General features: G+C 42.4%; 1 protein-coding gene across 2 annotated transcripts; it reads right to left on the reverse strand.

Moving 5' to 3' along the window:
- Positions 1-13,496: 13,496 nt before the first annotated feature.
- On the reverse strand, positions 13,497-16,689 carry EZHIP (EZH inhibitory protein). Of its 2 annotated transcripts, none has more exons than XM_086388754.1 (2): positions 16,470-16,689; positions 13,497-15,937 (listed from the first exon to the last, which is right to left on the reverse strand). In XM_086388754.1, exons 1-2 carry the CDS (start codon positions 16,513-16,515, stop codon positions 13,839-13,841), a joined length of 2,145 nt encoding a protein of 714 aa, XP_086244880.1. In that variant the 5' UTR covers positions 16,516-16,689; the 3' UTR covers positions 13,497-13,838. The 2 variants fall into 2 exon arrangements, with proteins under 2 accessions (XP_086244880.1, XP_086244879.1); XM_086388753.1 differs by having other exon boundaries at positions 13,497-15,985.
- Positions 16,690-21,216: the final 4,527 nt, after the last annotated feature.

The raw sequence follows: 21,216 nt of genomic DNA on the forward strand, positions 1-21,216 counted from the left end.
CATGTCTGGTTCTCACTGTTGTTTCTCGACCCTCATGTAGGCTTCTCAGGAGACAGATAAGGCAGTCTGGTACTCCCATAGCTTTGAGAATTTTCCATAGTTTGTTGTGTTCCTCACAGTCAAAGGCTTTAGCATAGTCAATGAAGCAGGTGTTTTTCTGGAATTTCCTTGCTTTCTCCATGATCCAACAAATGTTGGCAATTTGATCCCTGGCTCCTCAGTCTTTTCTAAATCCAGCTTGTACAGCTGGAAGTTCTTGGTTCACGTACTGTTGAAGCCTAGCTTGAAGGATTTTGAGCATTACCTTGCTAGCATGTGAAATGAGGGAAATTGTATTGTAGATTGAACATTCTTTGGCATTGCCTTTTTAGGGATTGGAATGAAAAATGACCTTTTCCAGTTCTATGGTCACTGCTGAGTTTTTCAAATTTGCTGACATTTATCATCTTTTAGGAGTTGAACTGTCTCAGCTGGAATTCCATCACCTCTGCTAGCTTTATTTATAATAATGCTTCCTAAGGTGCACTTGACTTCACACTCAAGGATGTCTACGTCTAGGGTTGTGACTAAACCATCATGGTTATCTGGGTCATTAAGACCTTTTGTACAATTCTTCTGTGTATTCTTGCCGCTTCTTAATCTCTTCTGCTTCTGCTAGGTCCTTACCATTTCTGTCCTTTATTGTGCCCATCTTTGCATGAAATACTCCCTTGGTATCTTCAATTTTCTTGAAGAGATTGCTAGTCTTTCCCATTCTATTGTTTTCCTCTATTTCTTTGCATTAATTGCTAAGGAAGCCTTTCTTATCTCTCCTTGCTATTCTTTGGGACTCTGCATTCAAATGGGTATATCTTTCCTTTTCTCCTTTGCTTTTCACTTCCCTTCTTTTCTAAGCTATTTGTAAGGCCTCCTCAGACAACCAATTTGCCTTCTTGCATTCATTTTTCTTAGGGATTGTTTTGGTCACTGCCTCCTGTACAATGGTATGAACCTCCATCCATAGATCTTCAGGCACTCTGTTTATCAGATGTAATTCCTTGAATCTAGTTGACACCTCCATTGTATAATCATAAGAGATTTGATTTAGGTCATACCTGAATGGCTTAGTGGTTTTCCCTACTTTATTCAATTTAAGTCTGAATTTTGCAATAAGGAGTTCATGATCTGAGCCATAGTCAGCTCCAGGTTTTGTTTTTGCTGACTGTGTAGAGCTTCTCTACCTTCAGCTGTAAAGAACATAATCAATCTGATTTTGATGTTAACCATCTGGTGATGTGCATGAGTAGAGTCATCTTTTGTGTTGTTGGAAGAGGGTGTTTGCTATGACCAGTATGTTCTCTTGGCAAAACTGAAATCTCCTCAAATTTGATTTCTCTAAGCATACATTTTTCTTGCAGGAAAACTCCTAAACTGACTGTTATAGACCTTCCTGTATCCCCAGATTATCAAGGGAAACATGACTGGCTTTATATCCCCTTTAGAGAAGAATACTGGTGCTAAAGGAAACCTGTAGTTACCATCAAACTCATTGATTTGCTTCTTTAATAAATGATTCTCTTTTTCTATGAAAAAAAAAAGAAGGTGGTTTAGGTGTGGGCTTGGGTTGGAATTAACCCTGGGTGGGGCAGTCACTTCCAGTGTCAGCAAGGCCCCAAGATGGCAAAGCATTGGAATAAAAAAAAAAATGCTCAGTGCAACTCTGCAGTCACTGTTATAACAATGTCTTCTGTTTTTGTTTTTTTTTTTTTTTTCTGAGTTTAATGTTCGGGAGTTTTATTAACATTTATATTTACTTATATATTAAAATGGGCTTCCCTGGTGGCTCAGACAGTAAAGAATCTGCCTGCAATGCAGAAGACCTTGGTTCAATCCCTGGGTTGGGAAGATCCCCTGGAGAAGTGCATGGCAATCCACTCCAGTCTTCTTACCTGGAGAATCCCCATGGACACAAGGAGCCTGGCGGGCTACACTCCATGGGGTCACACAGAGCCAGACACAACTGGGTGACTAAGAACAGCATACATTAAAGTGGGCTTTTCAGGTGGCTCAGTAGTAAATAACCCACCTACCAATACAGGAGACATAAGAGGCATGGGTTTGATCTCTGGATTGGGAAGATCCCCTGGAGGAGGGCATGGCAACCCATTCCACTATTCGTGCCTGGAGAATCCCATGGACAGAGGAGCCTGGTAGGCTACAGTCCATAGGGTTGCAAAGAGTCAGATATGACTGAAGCAACTTAGCGTGCATGCATACATTAAAATTAAACACAAAAGGAGAGATCAAAACCATGGACAGGTAGAAACAAATATCAGACTACCACGTAATAGTGCTCTCTAAAATCTATGTGTCCTGTCATACCTAATACAGGGCATTTGAAAAGAGTGTGATAAAAATCTGAAATAAACAAATAATACATTTACATTATAGGCATTACTCAATTCTCTAGATTTTGAAATCAGCTTTTTTTATACCAACTTTTAAAAAATATGTTCACAGTACTGGCAAATCTTTCCACAGTGTACTTACCACCACACAATGTTAAACACATATTAACAATGTAGATGTAATTGTAAATTAGAAATACCAAGGGGACACTTCATGCAAAGATGGGAAAACAATAAAGGACAAAACGGTAAGGACCCAACAGAAGCAGAACAGAATAAGAAGCGGTGACATGAATACAAGAAGAACTATACAAAAAAGATCTTAATGACTTGGATAACCATGATGGTTTGGTCACTTACTTAGAGCCAGATATCCTTGTGTGTGAAGTCAAGTGTGCCTTAGGAAGCATTACTATAAACAAAGCTAGTGAAGGTGATGTAATTCTAGCTGAGCTATTTCAAATTCTAAAAACATGATGCTGTTAAAGTGCTGCACTCAATATGCCAGCAAATTTAGAAAACTCAGCAGTGGCCACAGAACTGGAAAAGGCCAGTTTTCATTCCAATCTCAAAAAAGGCAGTGCCAAAGAATGTTCAAACTACAATACAATTGCACTCATTTCACATGCTAGCAAGCTCAAAATCTTTCAGCTAGGTTTCAGCAGTACAAGAACCAAGAACTTCCAGATATACAAGCTGTATTTTGAAAAATTAGAGAAACCAGAGATCAAATTGCCAACATTCACTGGATCATAAAAAAAGGAAAGGAATTCCAGAAAAACATCTACTTCGGCTTCATTGACTATGCTAAAGGCTTTGATAGTGGTGGTCACAAAAAAATCATGGAAAATTTTTCAAGAGATGGGAGTACCAGGCCACCTTACCTGTCTCCTGAGCCACCTATATGCAGACAAGAAGCAACAGTTAGAACCAGACATGGAACAACAGACTGGTTCAAAATTGGGAAAGGGGTACATCAAAGCTGTATATTGACACCCTGCTTATTTAACTTATATGCAGAGTACATCATGAGAAACGCTGGGCTGGAAGAAGCACAAGCTAGAATCAAGATTGCCGGGAGAAATATCAACAACCTCAGATATGTATATGATACCACTTTAATGGCAGAAAGTGAAGAGGAACTAAAGAGCCTCTTAATGAAAGTGAAAGAAGAGAGTGAAAAGCTGGCTTAAAACTCAATGTTCAGAAAAGTAAGATCATGGCATCTGGTCCCATAATTTCATGACAAATAGATGGGGAAAAGGTGGAAACAGTGACAGATTTTATTTTCTTGGGCTCCAAAGTCACAGCAGATGGTGATTGCAGCCATAAAATTTAAAGACGCTTGCTCCTTGGAAGAAAAGCCCTAACAAACATAGACAGCATATTAAAAGGCAGAGATATCACTTTGCCAACAAAGGTCTGTATAGTCAAAGCTATGGTTTTTGCAGTAGTCATATATGGATGTGAAAGTTGGACCATAAAGAAGGCTGAGCACAAAAGAACTGATGCTTTTGAATGTGGTACTGGAGAAAACTCTTGAGAGTCCCTCGGACAGCAAGATCAAATCAGTCAATCCTAAGGAAATTAATCCTATCTATTCATTGGAAGGACTGATATTGAAGCTGAAGTTCCAGTACTTGGCTGCCTGATGCGAAGTGTTGACTCATTGGAAAAGAAGCTGATGCTGGGAAAGTCTGAGGGCAAGCAAGAAGGCAAAAGGAGAAGAGGATCAGATGGTTGGATAGCATCACTGACTCAATGGACATTAGTTTAAGCAAGTTCTGGGAGATGATGAAGAATAGGGAAGGCTGGCATGCTGCAGTTCATGGGGTCACAGAGTCAGACACAATTTAGTGACTGAGCAATAACAACAATTGTAAACACAGAGAGGCATATAATTACATATCACAGATTTAAGAGCTAATTCTTTTCTTTTCTTACTCTGCATCTTAGCAACATAATTATTTTTTGACTGCACACAAACACCCTAAAATTGAATGTCATCTGTTTTAATTCACAGCCACCACTACATTTCCTGGGAGTCTGCTGCTGCTGCTGCAGCTAAGTCACTTCAGTCATGTCTGATTCTGTTCAACCCCATAGATGGCAGCCCACCAGGCTCCCCTGTCCCTGGGATTCTCCAGGCAAGAGTACTGGAGTGGGTTGCCATTGCCTTCTCCGTCCTGGGAGTCTACTGGTCCTATAATATAGAACTAGGACCGATTGCATAATTTGTTGGGCCTAGTACAAAATGAAGATGCTGGGTACCTTGTATAAAAAAATCAGTAAGAATTTTAAGATGGTGGCTTAGTGTTAGTTGCTCAGTTGTGTCTGACTCTTTATGACCCCATGGACTATAGCCCGCCAGGCTCCTCTGTCCATGGCATTCTCCAGGCAAGAATACTGGAGTGGGTTGCCATTTCCTCCTCCATGGGATCTTCCCGACCTAGGGATCAGTCCCATGTCTCCTGCATTACAGGCAGATTCTTTACCATCTGAGCCACCAGGGAACCCCAAGACAGTGGCAGCTCATCATTAACCTAATCAGGGGCCAGAGCAACTGCACAGGTCACATATCACAAAACCAGCCCTGTACAGCATAGTAGTCGATCAGCAGGCAACTTCCAGAGAAAAGAATACAGGAGGTCTTTCCAGTATTTCCTGGTTCCTGACCACAATGGACTCCTGGGGTAAAAGCTCTGCTCAGCTGTAAATGATGCAGGACTCTGAGAGAGGCCTTTTCCTCCCCTTTCCCAGACTATGGCTGTTTCTGGGGATTGGACACTACTTGGATGCAGGGACACAAAGGGAAGACTACGTCTTTCCATTATACTAGAGGGTGCAGAAATTTCCAAGAATAGCTCAGTAATGTCACTTTCTAAATACCTTGCTCCTGATTCTAGGTAGATTAATCTTCCCTGTATAATAAATTATAATCTCTTGCTATGATCATTTTTACATGTGCCTTTGAGTTAATGTTGGCTGAGCTGGAATTTTTCACTTTTCATTTGAAGTTTGAGTGAATAGAGTGATTTTATACAATACAAAAACAATACTGTTCTTCCTATTAAACAGCAGCATATTAATGAGTCCAAACTATTGCTTTACACTTGGCCGAATGGTAGTACTCTATGTAGGGATATATCTTGCAGTTTATTTCAAAAAGAGAGTTAATTACTTTGCAAATAACAATGACAGTGTTCACAACTCAATGTGTGTTTCATTCCTATTATCTCTTATTAATCAGTAACCTCTGTTCCTGAATTTCAACTTCTGTAAGACTGAGCTCAGTATGAATACATATTTCCCAAGATTGTTTTGTGTATTAAAAGTTAGTATATGTAAAAATATTGAAATAGGACTTATCTTCCCGACCAAGGAATTGAACCAGGGTCTCCTGCTTTGCATGTGGATTCTTTACCAACTGAGCTATCAGGGAAGCCCATAACTCATATAAAGACACAATGATTGTTATCTGTTATATCTACATGTCATGTAATGTGTAAAGGTAACTTTCAGCCAATAATGTTAATCCCAGGTGTATTCTACTCATCCATTAAAATGAACTTAGGCAAAATTCCTGGAATACTCTTCTCCTAAGTACTTACATAACTACTTTAGGGTCAAATGTTAAATTCCTAGTGTTTGTACTTTGGATGCTAAACACTTTGCTTTTTATATTTTCATGCAGTGGCTTCTGGTGTTGACAAAAGTGTCACTCAATATTATGCATAAACATAAACATACTTACTGTAAAGTAAGTACAGTAATGAGTCCCCTTTGTGTATTACAGCCTTGTCATGGTGAAGGGGCTTGTGAAACTCAATAAAGCTATGAGCCATGCCACCTGTTCAGGGTCACCCAAGACAGATGAGTCACAGTGAAGTGCTCTGACAAAATGTGGTCCATTGGTGGAGGAAATGGCAAACCACTCTAGTATTCCTATCTTGAGAACTCTATGAACAGTATCAAAAGGCAAAAACCTATGACATTGGAAGATCAACCCCCAGATTAGAAGGTGTCCAATATGCTACTGGGGAAGAGAAGAGGGCAATTACTAATAGCTCAAGAAAGAATGAAGTGGCTAGACCAAAGTGGAAATGATGCTCAGTCGTGGATGTGTCTGGTGGTGAAAGTAAAATCTGATGCTGTTAAGAACAATATTGTATAGGAACCTGGAATGTTAGGTACATGAATCAAGGTAAATTGGACCTGGTCAAGTAGGAGATGGGAAGATTGAACATTGACATTTTAGGAATCAGTGAACTAAAATGAATGGGAATGGGTGAATTTAATTCACATGACCATTATATTTACTACTGTGGGCAAGAATCCCTTAGAAGAAATGCAGTAGCCCTCACAGTCAACAAAACAGTCTGAAATGCAGTACTTGCATGCAATCTCAAAAATGACAGAAATGATCTTGATTCCTTTCCAAGGCAAACCATTCAACATCACAATAATCCAAGTAAGTCTAGGCCCTGACTACTGATACCGAAGAAGCTAAAGTTGACTGTTTCTATGAAAACCAATAAGACCTTCTAGAACTAACACCAGAAAAAGATGTCCTTTTCATCACAGGGGATTGGAATGGAAAAATAGAAAGTCAAGAGATACCCAGAATAACAGGTAAGTTTGGCCTTGGAGTAAAAATGGCTTTGGAGTACAAAGGAAGCAGGGCCAAGGCAAACAAAGTTTTGTCAAGAGAACACCCTGGTTCTCAAACAAAGCAAACACCCCTTTCCAACAACACAAGAGACATTTCTACATATGGACATCACCAGATGGTCAATACTGAATGATTATGTTCATTATGTTATTTGCAGCCAAAGATGGAGAAGCTCTATACAGTCAGCAAAAACAAGACTGGGTGCTGACTGTGGCACAGATTATGAGCTTCTTATTGCAAAATTCAGAATTAAATTTAAGAAAGTAGGAAGAACCACTAGGTCATTCAGGTATGACCTAAGTCAAATCCTTTGTGATTATACAATGGAGGTGTCAAATAGATTCAAGGGATTAGATCAGGTAGACAGAGTGCCTGAAGAGCTATGGACAGGGGTTCATACCATTGTACAGGAGGCAGTTTCCAAAACCATCCCAAAGAAAAAGAAATGCAAGAAGGCAACGTGGTTGTCTGAGGAAGCCTTACAAATAGCTGAGCAAAGGAAGAGAACTGAAAGGCAAGGGAGACAAGGAAAGATATACCCAACTGAATGCAGAGTTCCAGAGAATCACAAGGAGAGGGAAGAAGGTCTTCCTAAATAAGCAGTGCAAAGAAATATAGGAGAACAATGGAATGGGAAAGACTAGAGATCTCTTCAAGAAAATTGGAGATATCAAGGGAACATTGCATGTAAAGATAGGCATGATAAAGGCCAGAAATAGTAAGGGCCTATCAGAAGCAGATTAAGAAGAGGTGGGAAGAATACACAGAAGAAGCATACAAAATAGGTCTTAATGACCTGGATAACCATGATGGTGTGGTCACTCACCTGGACATCCTGGAGTGTGAAGTCAATTGGGCCTTAGGAAGCATTACTAGGAACAAAGCTGGTGGAGGTAACAGAATTCTAGCTGAGCTAGAAGCTGATGCTATTAAAGTGATGCACTCAATAATTGCAAACTTGGAAAACTCAGCAATTACCACAGGACTGGAAAAGGTCAGTTTTCACTCCAGTCCCAAAGGGCAATTCCAAATGAAAGTTCAACGTGCATACATGCATGCGTGTTCAGTCGTGTCCAACTCTTTGCAATCTCATAGACTATAGCCTGCTAGGCTCCTCTGTCCATGTAATTTTCCCAGCAAGAATACTGGAGTGGGTTTCCCTTTACTACTCCAGCAACCTACCCTAAAACTGTGCTCATTTCACATGCTAGCATGGTCTGGATCCTTAAAGCTAGGCCTCAGCAGATACATGAACAGAGAAATTCCAGATATACAAGCTGGGTTAGAAAAGGAAGAGGAACCAGACATCAAATTGCCAACATCATTGCATCCTAGATAAAGCAAGGATGAGTTCCAGGAAGACATCAACTTGTGCGTCATTGATGCCTTTAACTCTGTGGATCACAACAAACTGTGGAAAATTCTTAAAGAGATGGAATACCAGACCACCTTACCGGCCTCCTGAAAAACTTGTATGTGAGTCAAGAAGCAACAGTTAGAACCAGACATGGAGCAGCTGACTGGTTCAAAATTGGGAAAGGAATATGACAAGGCTGTACATGGTCACCTTGCTTATGCAGAGTGTAACACAGAAATGCTGGGCTGGATGAATCAAAAGCTGGAATCAAGATTGTTGGGAGCAATATCAACAACCTCAGATATGCAGATGATACGAACTTAATGGCAGAAAGTGAAGAGGAATTAAAGAGCCTCTTGATGAGGATAAAAGAGGAAAGTGAAAAAGCTGGCTTGAAACTCAGCATTAAAAATACTGAGATTGTGGCATCCAGTTCCATCACTTCATGACAAATAGAAGGGGAAAAAGTGGAAACAGTGACAGATTTTATTGTCTTGGGCTTGAAAATCACTGTGCATGCTGACTGCAGGCACAAGATTAAAAGATGCTTGCTCCTTGGCAGAAAAGCTATGACAAACTTAGACAGAATATTAAAAAGAGACATCACTTTGCTGACAAAGATCTTTATAGTCGAATCTATGATGTTCTTCAGTAGTCATGTACAGATGTGAGAATTGGACCATAAAGAAGGCTGAGCGCTGAAGAATCGATGCTTTCAAATTGTGCTGGAGAAGACTGATAGTGCCTTGGACTGCAAGGTGTTCAAACTAGTCAATCCTAAAGGAAATCAACCCTGACTATTCATTGGAAGGACTGTTAGAGAAGCTCTAATACTTTGACCACCTGATACAAAGAGCTGACTCACTGGAGAAGACCCTTATGCTGGGAAAGATTGAAGGCAAAAGGAGAAGAGGGCAGCAGAGTGTGTGATGGTTTGATAGGATCACCGACTCAATGGACATGAATTTGAACAAATTCCGGGAAATAGTGGAAACAGGGGGGCCTGGCTTGCGGCAAGGAGTTGGATACCACTTACTGTTGACTGAACAGCAACAACAATAATTAGTTGCCCTGTCCATTTTTGAAATATCTAATTTGATTTTAAAGTATCATTGCTTGAGAAAGATCTGTTAAATGTTAAGAGTCTATCTGCTGGAGTCAGAAATATCTGGGTATATGATTATAATCCTAATTAGAATAAGAGCCATCTTTACTGGGCACTTACTATGTGCCAGATGCCTTTGGAAGCACTTAATGCACAGCATCCATTTTAATACTTATAACAATCTAGGAGCCATGCACTTTTATCGTGCTTCATTAACAAATGAGGAGATTTAGGATCCCAGGTTCATTAACCTGTGAAGGAACATACAGTGAGTCAATAGGAAAATCAGAATTTAAACTAGGAATTCTAACTCTAGACAATGACAACAACGTATGCTCAGTCATATCCCAGTCTTTGCAACCCCACGGACTGTAGCCTGCCAGGCTCCTCTGTCCATAGGATTTCCCAAGCAAGAATACTGGAGTTGGTTGCCCTTTCCTACTTCAGGGGATCTTCCCGATCCAGGGATTCAACCCGTGTCTTTTGCATCTCTTGCATTGGCAGGTGGATTCTTTACCACTAGCGCCACCTCTAACTCTAGAGCCAAGTCCAACTAGCAATGATATCTCAAGAGTCACAAAATTTCTCTGAGCCTCAATTTCCACATTGGTAAAATGGTACTAAATATAAGCCCTCTGACCTGAAGTTGTGACACTTGCTGCATTAAAACTATGTATTTTACATTCTAGTTTTTGGTCATCTGTAGAATTACTGAAGAATAAGTATGTTGGAAGAGGTCAAGAGGACATAACCAGCAGTTGACTCTCAAGCTGGACCTGAGCAACTAGGGGCTCCTCAATCCCTCTACAGTCTTTGGAAGGTACTTTCAGTCTACCATTTCCAAAGCTGGTGCCGTTTTCAAGGACAGAGCCTGAGATAGCAATGTGATATTGAGACCATCTGATTGGTATGCATGACTGAACCCCAGTAAGGCCACTATGTAAACTTTCAAGATTCTGGCAGGCAGATATGGAGATCTACCGTCTTGCAGCTGTCCAAGAGAAGCCTGAAGTGTAAGTTCCTTGTGGGGAATTATGTGGCAGTCCAGTGGTTAGGACTCTGTGCGTTCACTGCTGAGGGCCTGGGTCCAATCCCTGGTTGAGAAACTAAGATCCCACAGGCCAAGTGGCATGACCAAATAAAAAAAATAAAGACTTAAATGTGAAAGGCCAATATTTTTTTTAAAGTAAGTTCTTGAGACTTCCCTGGTGGTCCAATGGTTAGGGTTCCTCTTTCATGGCTGAGGACCCAGGTTCAGTCTCTAGTCAGGGAACTAAGATCCCACAAGCCACATCATATGGCCAAAAGAAATAAATATTTTTAAAATGTAAGTTCTTTGCTTATTAAAACTGACATCTACCAATCTGGGGTAGTCTGCCTCTTTCTTCCATCTTTCCTTGCCCTTCATGTACAGGATCCAGTTTGTGAACCAACAAAGTAATATGATAAAGTAAAAACTTTTAAAATGTGTTCTCGAAAATAACTTCTTTAGTTCTAAAGATTTTTAGTAGCATGCCCAACAGGTTTTTGTTCCAATTCTTGAATTTAATTATTTTTTCTATTTTAGTACAGATGATGCATCCCACTGTGATCCTTCAGAGACACCAAAGGCTTGACTGGGTGACACATTTTTGAAGGAGTAAGGACACTTGGTGGTACAGATTCTGGGAAAATGGTGGTAACAGTGGCTATATAGCTTTTTGCTCTCTCTACACACTCACATAAAAACAGAGCAACAAGAGCAAAAGCAAAATGCATGAATAATATTTTCAATACATGTAGGTTATAAGATACCCTCTCAGCCCCCCAAAATTCAAGCAGATGAGGACAAACCACTAAAAGTTGCATTACTTACATGTTATCAGTGTCTGTGCATAAAGAAAAAGAAGTATCAGCACAGCATTTTACTGACTTGATAATAAGAGCCTGCAACCAACCAACTCACTGGAAAGAGAAGCTGAAACTGCCAAGATTTATGCCCTTTTCAATACCAGGTAAGTGCAAGGAGCCCAGCTCAAAAGACACCAAAGGTGCTGGAAGCATCATAGCCCTTGTAAAGTCCCCAAGCTGACATGTCAGGGCTCCCTTCTAGGATGGGAGCCCATAATATGAGAAACTGCTGGAGTTGGAATCATGATTCAGTAGGAAATGTATAAGAAAATGAGAAGGTCTAAAACTGTACTGTACACACATGTCCACACTTGTGGCTACTGAGTACTTGAAATGTGGCTAGTCAGAATTAAGATATGCTGCAGGTGTAAATTACACACCAGAGTTTGAAAACTTCATAGGAAAACATTTTAAATATCTCATTAATTATAATATTAAGTGAAGTAAGAAAAAGACAAATACCATATGGTATCACTTATATGTGGAACTTAAAATATGACACAAATGAATTTATTTATGAAACAGACCCACAGACACAGAAAACTTATGGTTACCAAAGGGGAAAGGGGTTAGGGAAGGGATAAATTGGGAGTTTAGGATTAGTGGATACAAACTACTATGTATAAAATAGACAAGGCCCTACTGTATAGGACAGGGAACCATATTCAATATCCTATAAAAAACCATAATGGAAAAGAATATGAAAAAGAATATGTATATATATATATATATATATATATATATATACACACATGGCTGAGTCACTGCTATACACTAGAAACACATCATTGTAGATGAATTATACTTCAATAAAAACATTTTTTTATCTAAAAAATAAATATTTCATAAATAATTTTATATTGATTACATGTTGAAATAATATTTTAGATAGATGAAATTAAATAAATTATTGTCATGTGTTTCTTTAGGCATTTTTAAATGTGGCTACTAGACAATGTTATTACATGTGTGGCTAGAATTATATTTCTACTGAACAGAACTACATGTTACTGAAGTTTGAGATGTCTTTTAGACATCCCAAGTAGAAAAGTCAATTAGGTAGCTGGATATATGTGACTGGAGTACAAGAGAATAGGGAGAGGAAATTTCTTTTACTGGTTTGGTTTAAATTTTCTTTCACTCTGTTTTTTAAAATGTGGTCTCCTACCATGTTTCCACAACTTAAACTTCTTAAAAAAAAAAAAAAATGCTGAGTTGAGTTTCATTACAGAACCAGCAATATGGCCAAGGTGAAAAATGCAAAACAAAGACCATACCACCAGTTATTTCAAAGATGAGATATATGCCCTGCTCGTAGCATGGTATATGTCCATCCAGTTCTCTCCAAATGTCTATACATGTACACACAAATACACACATACATACTCACCTCACATATCTGGTCACACTTAGAATAATTTTTTAAATGGAATTATCCATTAACACAATTTTCACTAAGTATATGACCACTTTTACATCAATCATTAACCTTGAACTTGACCTAGAAAATTCCATGGATTGAATAGTCCATGGGGTCACAAAGAATCCGACAGGACTGACCGACTTTCACTTTCACTCTCCCAGACATTCCCCTCCCCTCTCCTCACAGACCTCAGGAACCCTTGCTCCCAACATACAAATTTTTTTCTCCAATGGAAACTGAGACCTTCCCCCTTGGGCTCCTGACTCCTGCTATTCTTCTCCTGCTATCCTCCTTCCTGATCCTGCATCTTCCTTCCAGCACCTCCTACTCCCATCTGAGGAGGAAGTATTCCCTCTACATGCCCTACCTCTTAAAGTTCAACCTGGATATCTCCATCACCCCTCTTCTCTAGCCACCCTGGGTTAAACCCTGCCCCCTCTTGTCCAAGCTGCAAATCACCTATGCAAATAACATATATAACATGTAAATGCTATTTTCCTGGGAAAAACTCTATGTTAGACAGTGGAAATAAAAGATTGCTAGGATAGTATTTCATTCCCTCCCCCTTCCAATGAGTCAGCTAGTATGTCAACAACTTTCTTAAATCCTCTAAATAAGACATAGGATTAACAGTGGTTTTTTGGACAAAAAAAAAGTCACACTTTTTAAATGAAATTAACACTTTATTTATTCAAAAATTTCATTGCATAAACGCAACTTGGAAAAGAGAAAGCTCAACTTAGAGGCAAACACAGGCCTTTCGCGGGGATAAGCAGGGGCTGGAATTAAGTGCTAACAGCAGATAAACGCTAATTAGTGCCATTACAGGAAGGAGAGGCTTCAAAACTGCCTTTTCAAACAAGAGCTTCAAAACTGCGCATGATGTTGGTTAATGGCTAGAACATTTGTAAACCTCACAGGTAATCGCGGAACAGGCAGCCCATTCAGGGCAGTGGGGTGGATATTGATTCCTTCCGCAGGACTCATGAGGATGCTCATGAGAATCATAGCACAGGAGATGGAGGGGAGGGAGGCGGGCTCCCTTCTTCAGCCGGCTCTTCTGAGGAGAGAGGGCTCAGGGCTTCAAGCTCTGGCAGCAACATACGCCTAACGCCAGGAGGGCTAGAAGTGGCGATGGAACCCACACCGGAAAAACTAGCGGAAGATGGAATGGATCTCCCGTCGGAAAAATTAGTGGGGGATGGGGGGCAGCTCTGGTCAGAAGACCCAGGGGAGTTAGAGCAAGAGGAAACGGATGAATTCTCAGCATACTCCCTAGGGAAAGTAAAGACCCTACCAGGAGGTGACGGTGAGGAGGCACGCATACGGACTGCATGCCAAACTTGCTGGGTAGTAAGGCTTGGGACCTCGGATTCAAGAGAACTTGAGCTGCTCTGGCGGGGAAGCCCTCCTCCGGCGAACCCAGGGGCTGAAGGACGACCCCCACCATTAGGCCCAACGGGAGAGGCGCAGCTAGTAGGTGGTGATCTTCGCTGGGTGGCCCGGCCCCGGAGGGAAGAGCCTGAAGTAGGGCTGCGGCTTTGGAGGCGAGGGCCTAGCCCCACTGCGCCGCTACTTAGGGCAGGGCCTGGCCCACAGGCACGGCGACGTGAAGCACTGCTGCGGCGGCGGCGACCAGCAGGGCCAGGCATGGAAGCAGAGCGGCCGCGATGATCAGGGCCAGGCGTGGAAGCAAGGCGGCGGCGGCGACGAGCAGGGCCAGACGTGGAAGCAGGGCAGCCGCGATGATCAGGGCCAGGCGTGGAAGCAGGGCGGCGGCGGCGGCGACGAGCAGGGCCAGGCGTGGAAGCAGGGCGGCCGCGAAGATCCGGGCCAGGCGTGGAAGCAGGGCGGCTGCGACGAGCAGGGCCAGACACGGAAGCAGGGCGACCGCGATTATCAGGGCCAGGCGTGGAACCAAGGCGGCGGCGGCGAGCAGGGCCAGGCGTAGAAGCAGGGCGGCCAGGATGATCAGGGCCAGGCGTGGAACCAAGGCGGTGACGGCGGCGACGAGCAGGGCCCGGCGTGGAAGCAGGAGAGCCGCGAAGATTCAAGCCAGGAGTGGAAGCAGGGCCGCTGGGACTATCAGGGCCAGGCACCAAAGCAGAGCCCCTGCGAAGATCTCCACCAGGCTCAAAAGCAGGGCGGCCACGACGAGCAGCATCAGCCGCGGAAGCAGGGCCGCCACGACGAGCAGGGCCAGGTGCAGAAACACGGCCGCCACGAGGATTAGGGCCACGCGTGGAAGCAGAGCGACCGCGGCGAACAGGGCCAGGCGCGGAACCACCGTCGCGGCGATGATCAGGGCCAGGCGCTGAAGCAGGACGGCCATGACGAGCAGGATCAGGCGCAGAACCACCGCGGCGCGGACGAGTAGGGCCAGCCGCGGAACCAGGGGCGCCACGAGGATCAGGGCCAGGCGCCAAAGCAGGGCGGCCCTGACGAACAGGGCCAGGTGCGGAACCACCGCGGCGGCGAAGCTCAGGGCCAGACGTGGAAGCAGGGCCGCTGCTAGGACCAGGGCCAGGCGCCAAAGCAGGGGAGCCGCAATGATTAGGGCCAGGCGCAGAAGCTGAGCGGCCGCGACGAGCAGGGCCAGGCACAGAAGTAGGGCTGCCACGACCATCAGGGCCAGGTGCGGAAGCACTGCGGCGGCGGAAAGCAGGGCCTGCTTCGGGTATACCGCCGCCCGTTGGGCCTGGCTTGGGTGCACGGCTTCCGCGTTGAGCAGGGCCGGGCGCTGATGCTTGACGCCCAAGAGCAGGGCTCGGCCCGGGTTGACGACGACTGCGACGAGGTGGGCCTGGCTCGGGAGCACAGCGGTAGAAGCCAGCAGAGCCTCGATCAGCTGCACCGGACCCGGATGTGTGGCTACGGAGAGCAGGGCCTGGCCTGGCTGCCTGACTGCGCAGAACAGGACCTGATGGGGTGATGCTGCCCTGGAGAGCAGGGCGTTGCATAGCTGCACCGCTGCGGACCTGAGGGCCAGGACCCGCTGCTTGATTGCGGGGAGCAGGACCTGGTGCGTTGGCCTGGCTTTGGAGGGCAGGAACCAGCTGCGACGCGTGGTTATTCAAAGAAGCCGAGCTGCCGGGCTGAGACCCTGGAAAAGATGGCGGCGAAGACACGGACCTTGGGGACACAGCAGCCACTGGAAACAGACAGCGTCGAGGAGGGTTCTGAGCCGTGGCAGCCTCCTCGCGGCTGAGCCGCTTCCTCCCACGGCCTTTCCCTGGGCTAGCGATCTGGGTGAAATGCTGGTCAATGCCCCCTGCGGCTTGCCCAACGGCAGCCCCACTGCGAGCAGGCGCCATCTGGAGGCCTGGGCCAGACTGGGGCACCACACAGCTCAGCTCCACGTGGGGACTCTTGCCACCCTGGAGGTTGGGGCCCCCCCTCCCCTGCACACCTTCCACGGAGGACTCCCCCGGCTCCTCCCCAGTGAGCAAAATGGCGGTGGTAGCCATGTCGCAGGATGAGGAACCTGCTGTGCCACCAAGTGGGGGCGCCACCACCCAATAGAGAGGGGTTGGTCAAGACCACTGGGACCAAGTCACCAGGACTGGTGTTCTCGGCCCCGCGGGCGTCACCAGGGGCAGAGGCAACCTCATTATTTGGCCCTGTGGGCATCTCACCCTGCTGTGGCTTCTGCTCCTTCTCCAAACACGACTGGGTGGCCATAATGCTAGGTTCTACCTCAGACGCGGAGAGCGCAGCTGTAGACGTTACCTCAGTCGAGCTCCGAGTGCGAAGAGCGAGGACGGTGGGCGGATCCCCTGGAGTCTTCACTTCTGATTGGTGGGCTAGATGTCATGTGACCTTCGTCTCCCTGGCAACAGGCAAATATGGCTCCACCTAGCGTGGAAGAGGAGGGTTTGCTCCACGCCTCTGGCGTCTTTTGCCGGGCTGCGGGCCCCCCGCTGAGTCAATGTGGTGAATTCCCTATCCTAACCCCAGGAGTGTACTGTGTGTTTTCAAAGAGGGGTTGAGGATGGGGAGGCTGTATATATAAACAATTCGAGTCACACCCCCTCCCAAATCAGCTTAGCTTGTAGCACTACTCTGGTGGCTCAATCCTTAGCTAGGCGTCCCTCCTTGAATATGATCAGGACACTGGACCCATATCAGTGACCGTGGAAAGGATGGTCCCAAAACTGCTCTGAGCATCTGGATGACCCATAAGAAGGTCTGCTCAGAGAGCAGGCTGAAAGTGAGCAAACAGAACGGATGGGTCCTACATCGGGGTCTTGGCTCAGGATGTTCAGTATGCTACGGGGGGTGGGGGGTGGGGGCTGGGGGCAGGGGGCAGGGGTGGTTAATTCTTTAGCAAGATGGTTGCTGCTGCCCTGCTTCCTGAACACAAACAGATTGCCTGGGATTAAGGGTGCTATTGTCCTTAAAGATACGTCATCATTTGTATGGGCTGTATAGTAATCCACTGGTGAATGTACATTAATTTATTTGACCTACTCTCTAGTTTCTGTTAATATAAACATGATGTGATGCAAAGGCTTGAAGTTCAATATCTGCACACATTTTTAGTCATGAAAGTCATTATTACTGCATGTTCAGTACCTAAAACAAAGGTAAATGTAGGAAAGCTAGATTCTAGATTCCCACAGACCAGCAAGCTAGTACAGCTGCTGCTGCTAAGTCGCTTCAGTCGTGTCTGACTCTGTGCGACCCCATAGACGGCAGCCCACCAGGCTCCCCCATCCCTGGGATTCTCCAGGCAAGAACACTGGAGTGGGTTGCCATTTCCTTCTCCAATGCATGAAAGTGAAAAGTGAAAGTGAAGTCGCTCATTCGTGTCTGACTCTAGCGACCCCACGGACTGCAGCCTACCAGGCTCCTCCGTCCATGGGATTTTCCAGGCAAGAGTACTGGAGTAGGGTAGTACTAAGAATGTTTAATTATTTTTTGGTCTAATGGCCATGTGTAAATAATTCATAGTTCTTTCGTTTTATGAAAATGGAACTTTTCATGCATAGATCTTGTTCTGTAACCTGCCTTTTGTGTCCAGAAAACACACTTTCCATGTCAGTAAATAAATTTCCACAAGGCCATTGTATAACTACAAAATATTCCTTTTATGGAGGAAGCTTACATTTTCAAACACGCTATATTGATCAATGTTTATGTTATTTCCAACTTTTCACTCTCTGTAACACATCAATGTAAGATATATCCTTTTTACTAAAAATTGTTCATATCCTCCAATGTGAATTTATTGTAGATAAATTCCCAGAAAAGGATATTCTGAATATGGGTCATACACATTTGTAATTCTTTGATAAGAATTTTGGTTAAGTGGTTCTCCTGAAAGTTGCTGTTGCAGCAATTTTGGCCAAATGAAATGGGATATTTAGTGGAATGGATGAACAAATCGACTGAAACACAACACAAAAATAGAATGGAATGGCATTTGGATTGTTAAATAATATGGAATGGAAAATGGAATTGAAATGGAATGCAGAATGTGATGAAATTGAGACTGATTGTAGTGGAAATTAGAATAAAATGGAAAAGGAATATGGACTTGAATAGGATATGAAATGGAAAGTTTAACGGAAAGATGGAATGGAATGCAAAATGTAAATATCCAATGGTCTATGGAATAAAAGAAAAATATTATATGAGAAAAGGAATGAAATGGAGTATGGTGTGAAATAAAATATTAAAGAAAATAGAAGGAAATCAAAATAAGAACAACCAGAGTATGGAGTGCAATATGTAGTGGCCTGAATTAAATGGACCGTGAAACAAAAACTATAGATTTAAAAGTACCATAAAAAGAATGGAATAAAGCTTGGAATGGAAAACAGAGTCTAAGATTATGAAGGATGAAAAAGCAATTGAATGCAAATGGAATTTGTAAAATCAAAGATTGATGAAGTGCAGGATGGACTTAAATGAACAGAATGTGTTCTGGTCATCCATCATTCCACAATATAGTACTGTGGGATAATGTCCATTTCATTATGCTCATGAATCTCTCTCTCTCTCTCTCTCTCTCTCTATATATATATATAGTTTTCCCCATTTACTTATTTGCTCTTTTCTAAGATCTCAAACTTTATACTAAGGAAGTTCCTCTGTTTAACTGTATTGGTGTGTCTAAAGTGCCCTCTCCTTTTTAGTTCCCAGTTCTCCTGTTTAGGAGATAGTGTTTATGTACATTTGTGCTTATAGAAAAAGAATCTGGAAGGGTAAGTTTGTTCTGTCATATTTTATCTTCTGAATGTTTTCAATGAGCATACCTTATTCATACTCAGAAAAAATAGGACTATTTGCATTTTTAAAACAATTTTAATGTTTGATTAGATTTTAAACTGATGTAAAAAGCAACAACAACAACAACAAAAAAAAAAACAGGCTATCTCATATACTACTGAATGGAGTTATAAATTCATAGCATCTTGCCAGATGGAACATGTTCATTTGACACTATAATTTCTTTTCCAGGCATTAACTCTAAAGAAATACTCATGCATGCATGCATGCTAAGTTGCTTCAGTCATGTCCCATTCTTTGCAACCCTATGAACTGTAGCCTGCCAGGCTCCTTTGTCCATGGGATTCTCCAGACAAGAATACTGGAGTGGGTTGCCATGCCCTCCTCCAGGGGATCTTCCCAACCCAGTGATCAAACCCGCATCTCTTACATCTACTTCATTGGGAGGCGGGTTCTTTACCACTAGTGCCATAATCTGAAATCCTATTTCCCATAGGATACTGGATGTCCATAGAACACCTATGCAGCTTTCATAGGATATTTTTGAAAAAATTTTAGTACCATGGAAAAATGACTATGATATTTATATACAAAAAAAAAAACGCATGATGTATTATATCTACTGATCTGTATTTACATCAGTATATTTATTTTTACATCTAAGTAATTTTCTACATATATTAGAATTTCATTCACTACAGTGCAATGAGCGGGGGGTGGTGGGCATCTGGAAATGTCTGTAGACTGACACAATTGGGGAGAGAGAGGTGCTAGGTACTGGCATCCAGTATGCAGAGGCTAGGTATGCTCTCAATCACTTCAAAGAAAAGGAGAGCCTCTGACAACATAGAATTATCTGACCCCCAAATGCCAATAGTGTCCAGTTTGACAAACGCTGTGGTAAAGCATTTAGATAATTCAGAAAAGTTTAAGAAAACTTAAATCATGATCAATCCTACCAGCCATTGATAACTATTGCTAAAGTTTGATATGTGTATGCATTAAATTTTCTAAAATAATTTTGTGCTTTAATAAATAGCAAAAGGGTATTTTTGAAATGAACGAAGTTTTTTTTTCATTTTAAAATTTATTCATCAAAAAGCTACAAATGTTTTTCACATATGAAGCTTACTGTTCATTGCTTAAAAAATTGTATAACTTAAGAATCATAATTTCAATTCATTTTACATGGAGGAATATTCTACAAAAAAAATCCATCCTCATCTATTTACTGATTCTCAAACTTCTAAATCAAAGTATTAATATGTAAACATTTATATATTTAGCTAAAATATTTTAGTATTTGGCTAAAATAATGAAAATTTGTGGCATCATAATCATGATGCAATGTATTTGATAGATAAAGGGCAGCATGTTTGACTAATAGGTCATAGTAACCTCATTACTATTCCAGTGACTGTGAATGTGTATTTCTCAGTTGTGGTTAATGAGATATAAATGTAAGTAACTTTGGGGTCTTTGGAGGATGGTTTCTTAGCTCTTAAAAAACAGAAGAGACACAACAGATTATTCACAAAAAATAACCTAAAGAATGTATGTACCAAATATTAGAATTAATAAATGAATTGAGCATGTTGCTGGATATAAGGTCAATATTACAAAATTGAGTTGTATTTCTACATATTAGCTTCAAAAATTATAATGAAAAAAATTTAATGCCATTCACTATAAATCAGAAAACATTAAATACCTAGGAACAAATCTAAGAAAAGATTCGCAAGACCTCTGTCCAGAAATCTATGTATTTCTGAGAGATACTAAAGAAGACCTAATTGGAGAAACATCATCTTCATTGATTAGAAGACAGCATCATGAAAATCAAATCTAAAATTCTCATCAAAATGATTTATGGATTCAATCTAACTTCAGTTGAAATCCCAGATGATTTTTTGTAAATGGAAATTAGCAAACTGATTCTAAAGTATATATGGGTATCAGAGATTCAAGAACAGCCAAAGTCATCCAAAAGAAGAAATTCAGAGGACTTTCAAAGCCAGATTGCAAGGCCAACTGCAGAGCCATAATCATTAAGATAGTGTGATTTGTGTAAAAGAATAGATAAATAGACTGATAGAACAAAGAAAAAAGTTCACAAGCAGACACATACATATATGGCCATATAACACA

This window comes from Bos grunniens, chromosome X, assembly GCF_055505025.1.
Source record: "Bos grunniens cultivar Pamir isolate PY7600 chromosome X, Bosgru_T2T1.0, whole genome shotgun sequence".
NCBI classification, from domain to species: Eukaryota; Metazoa; Chordata; class Mammalia; order Artiodactyla; family Bovidae; genus Bos; species Bos grunniens.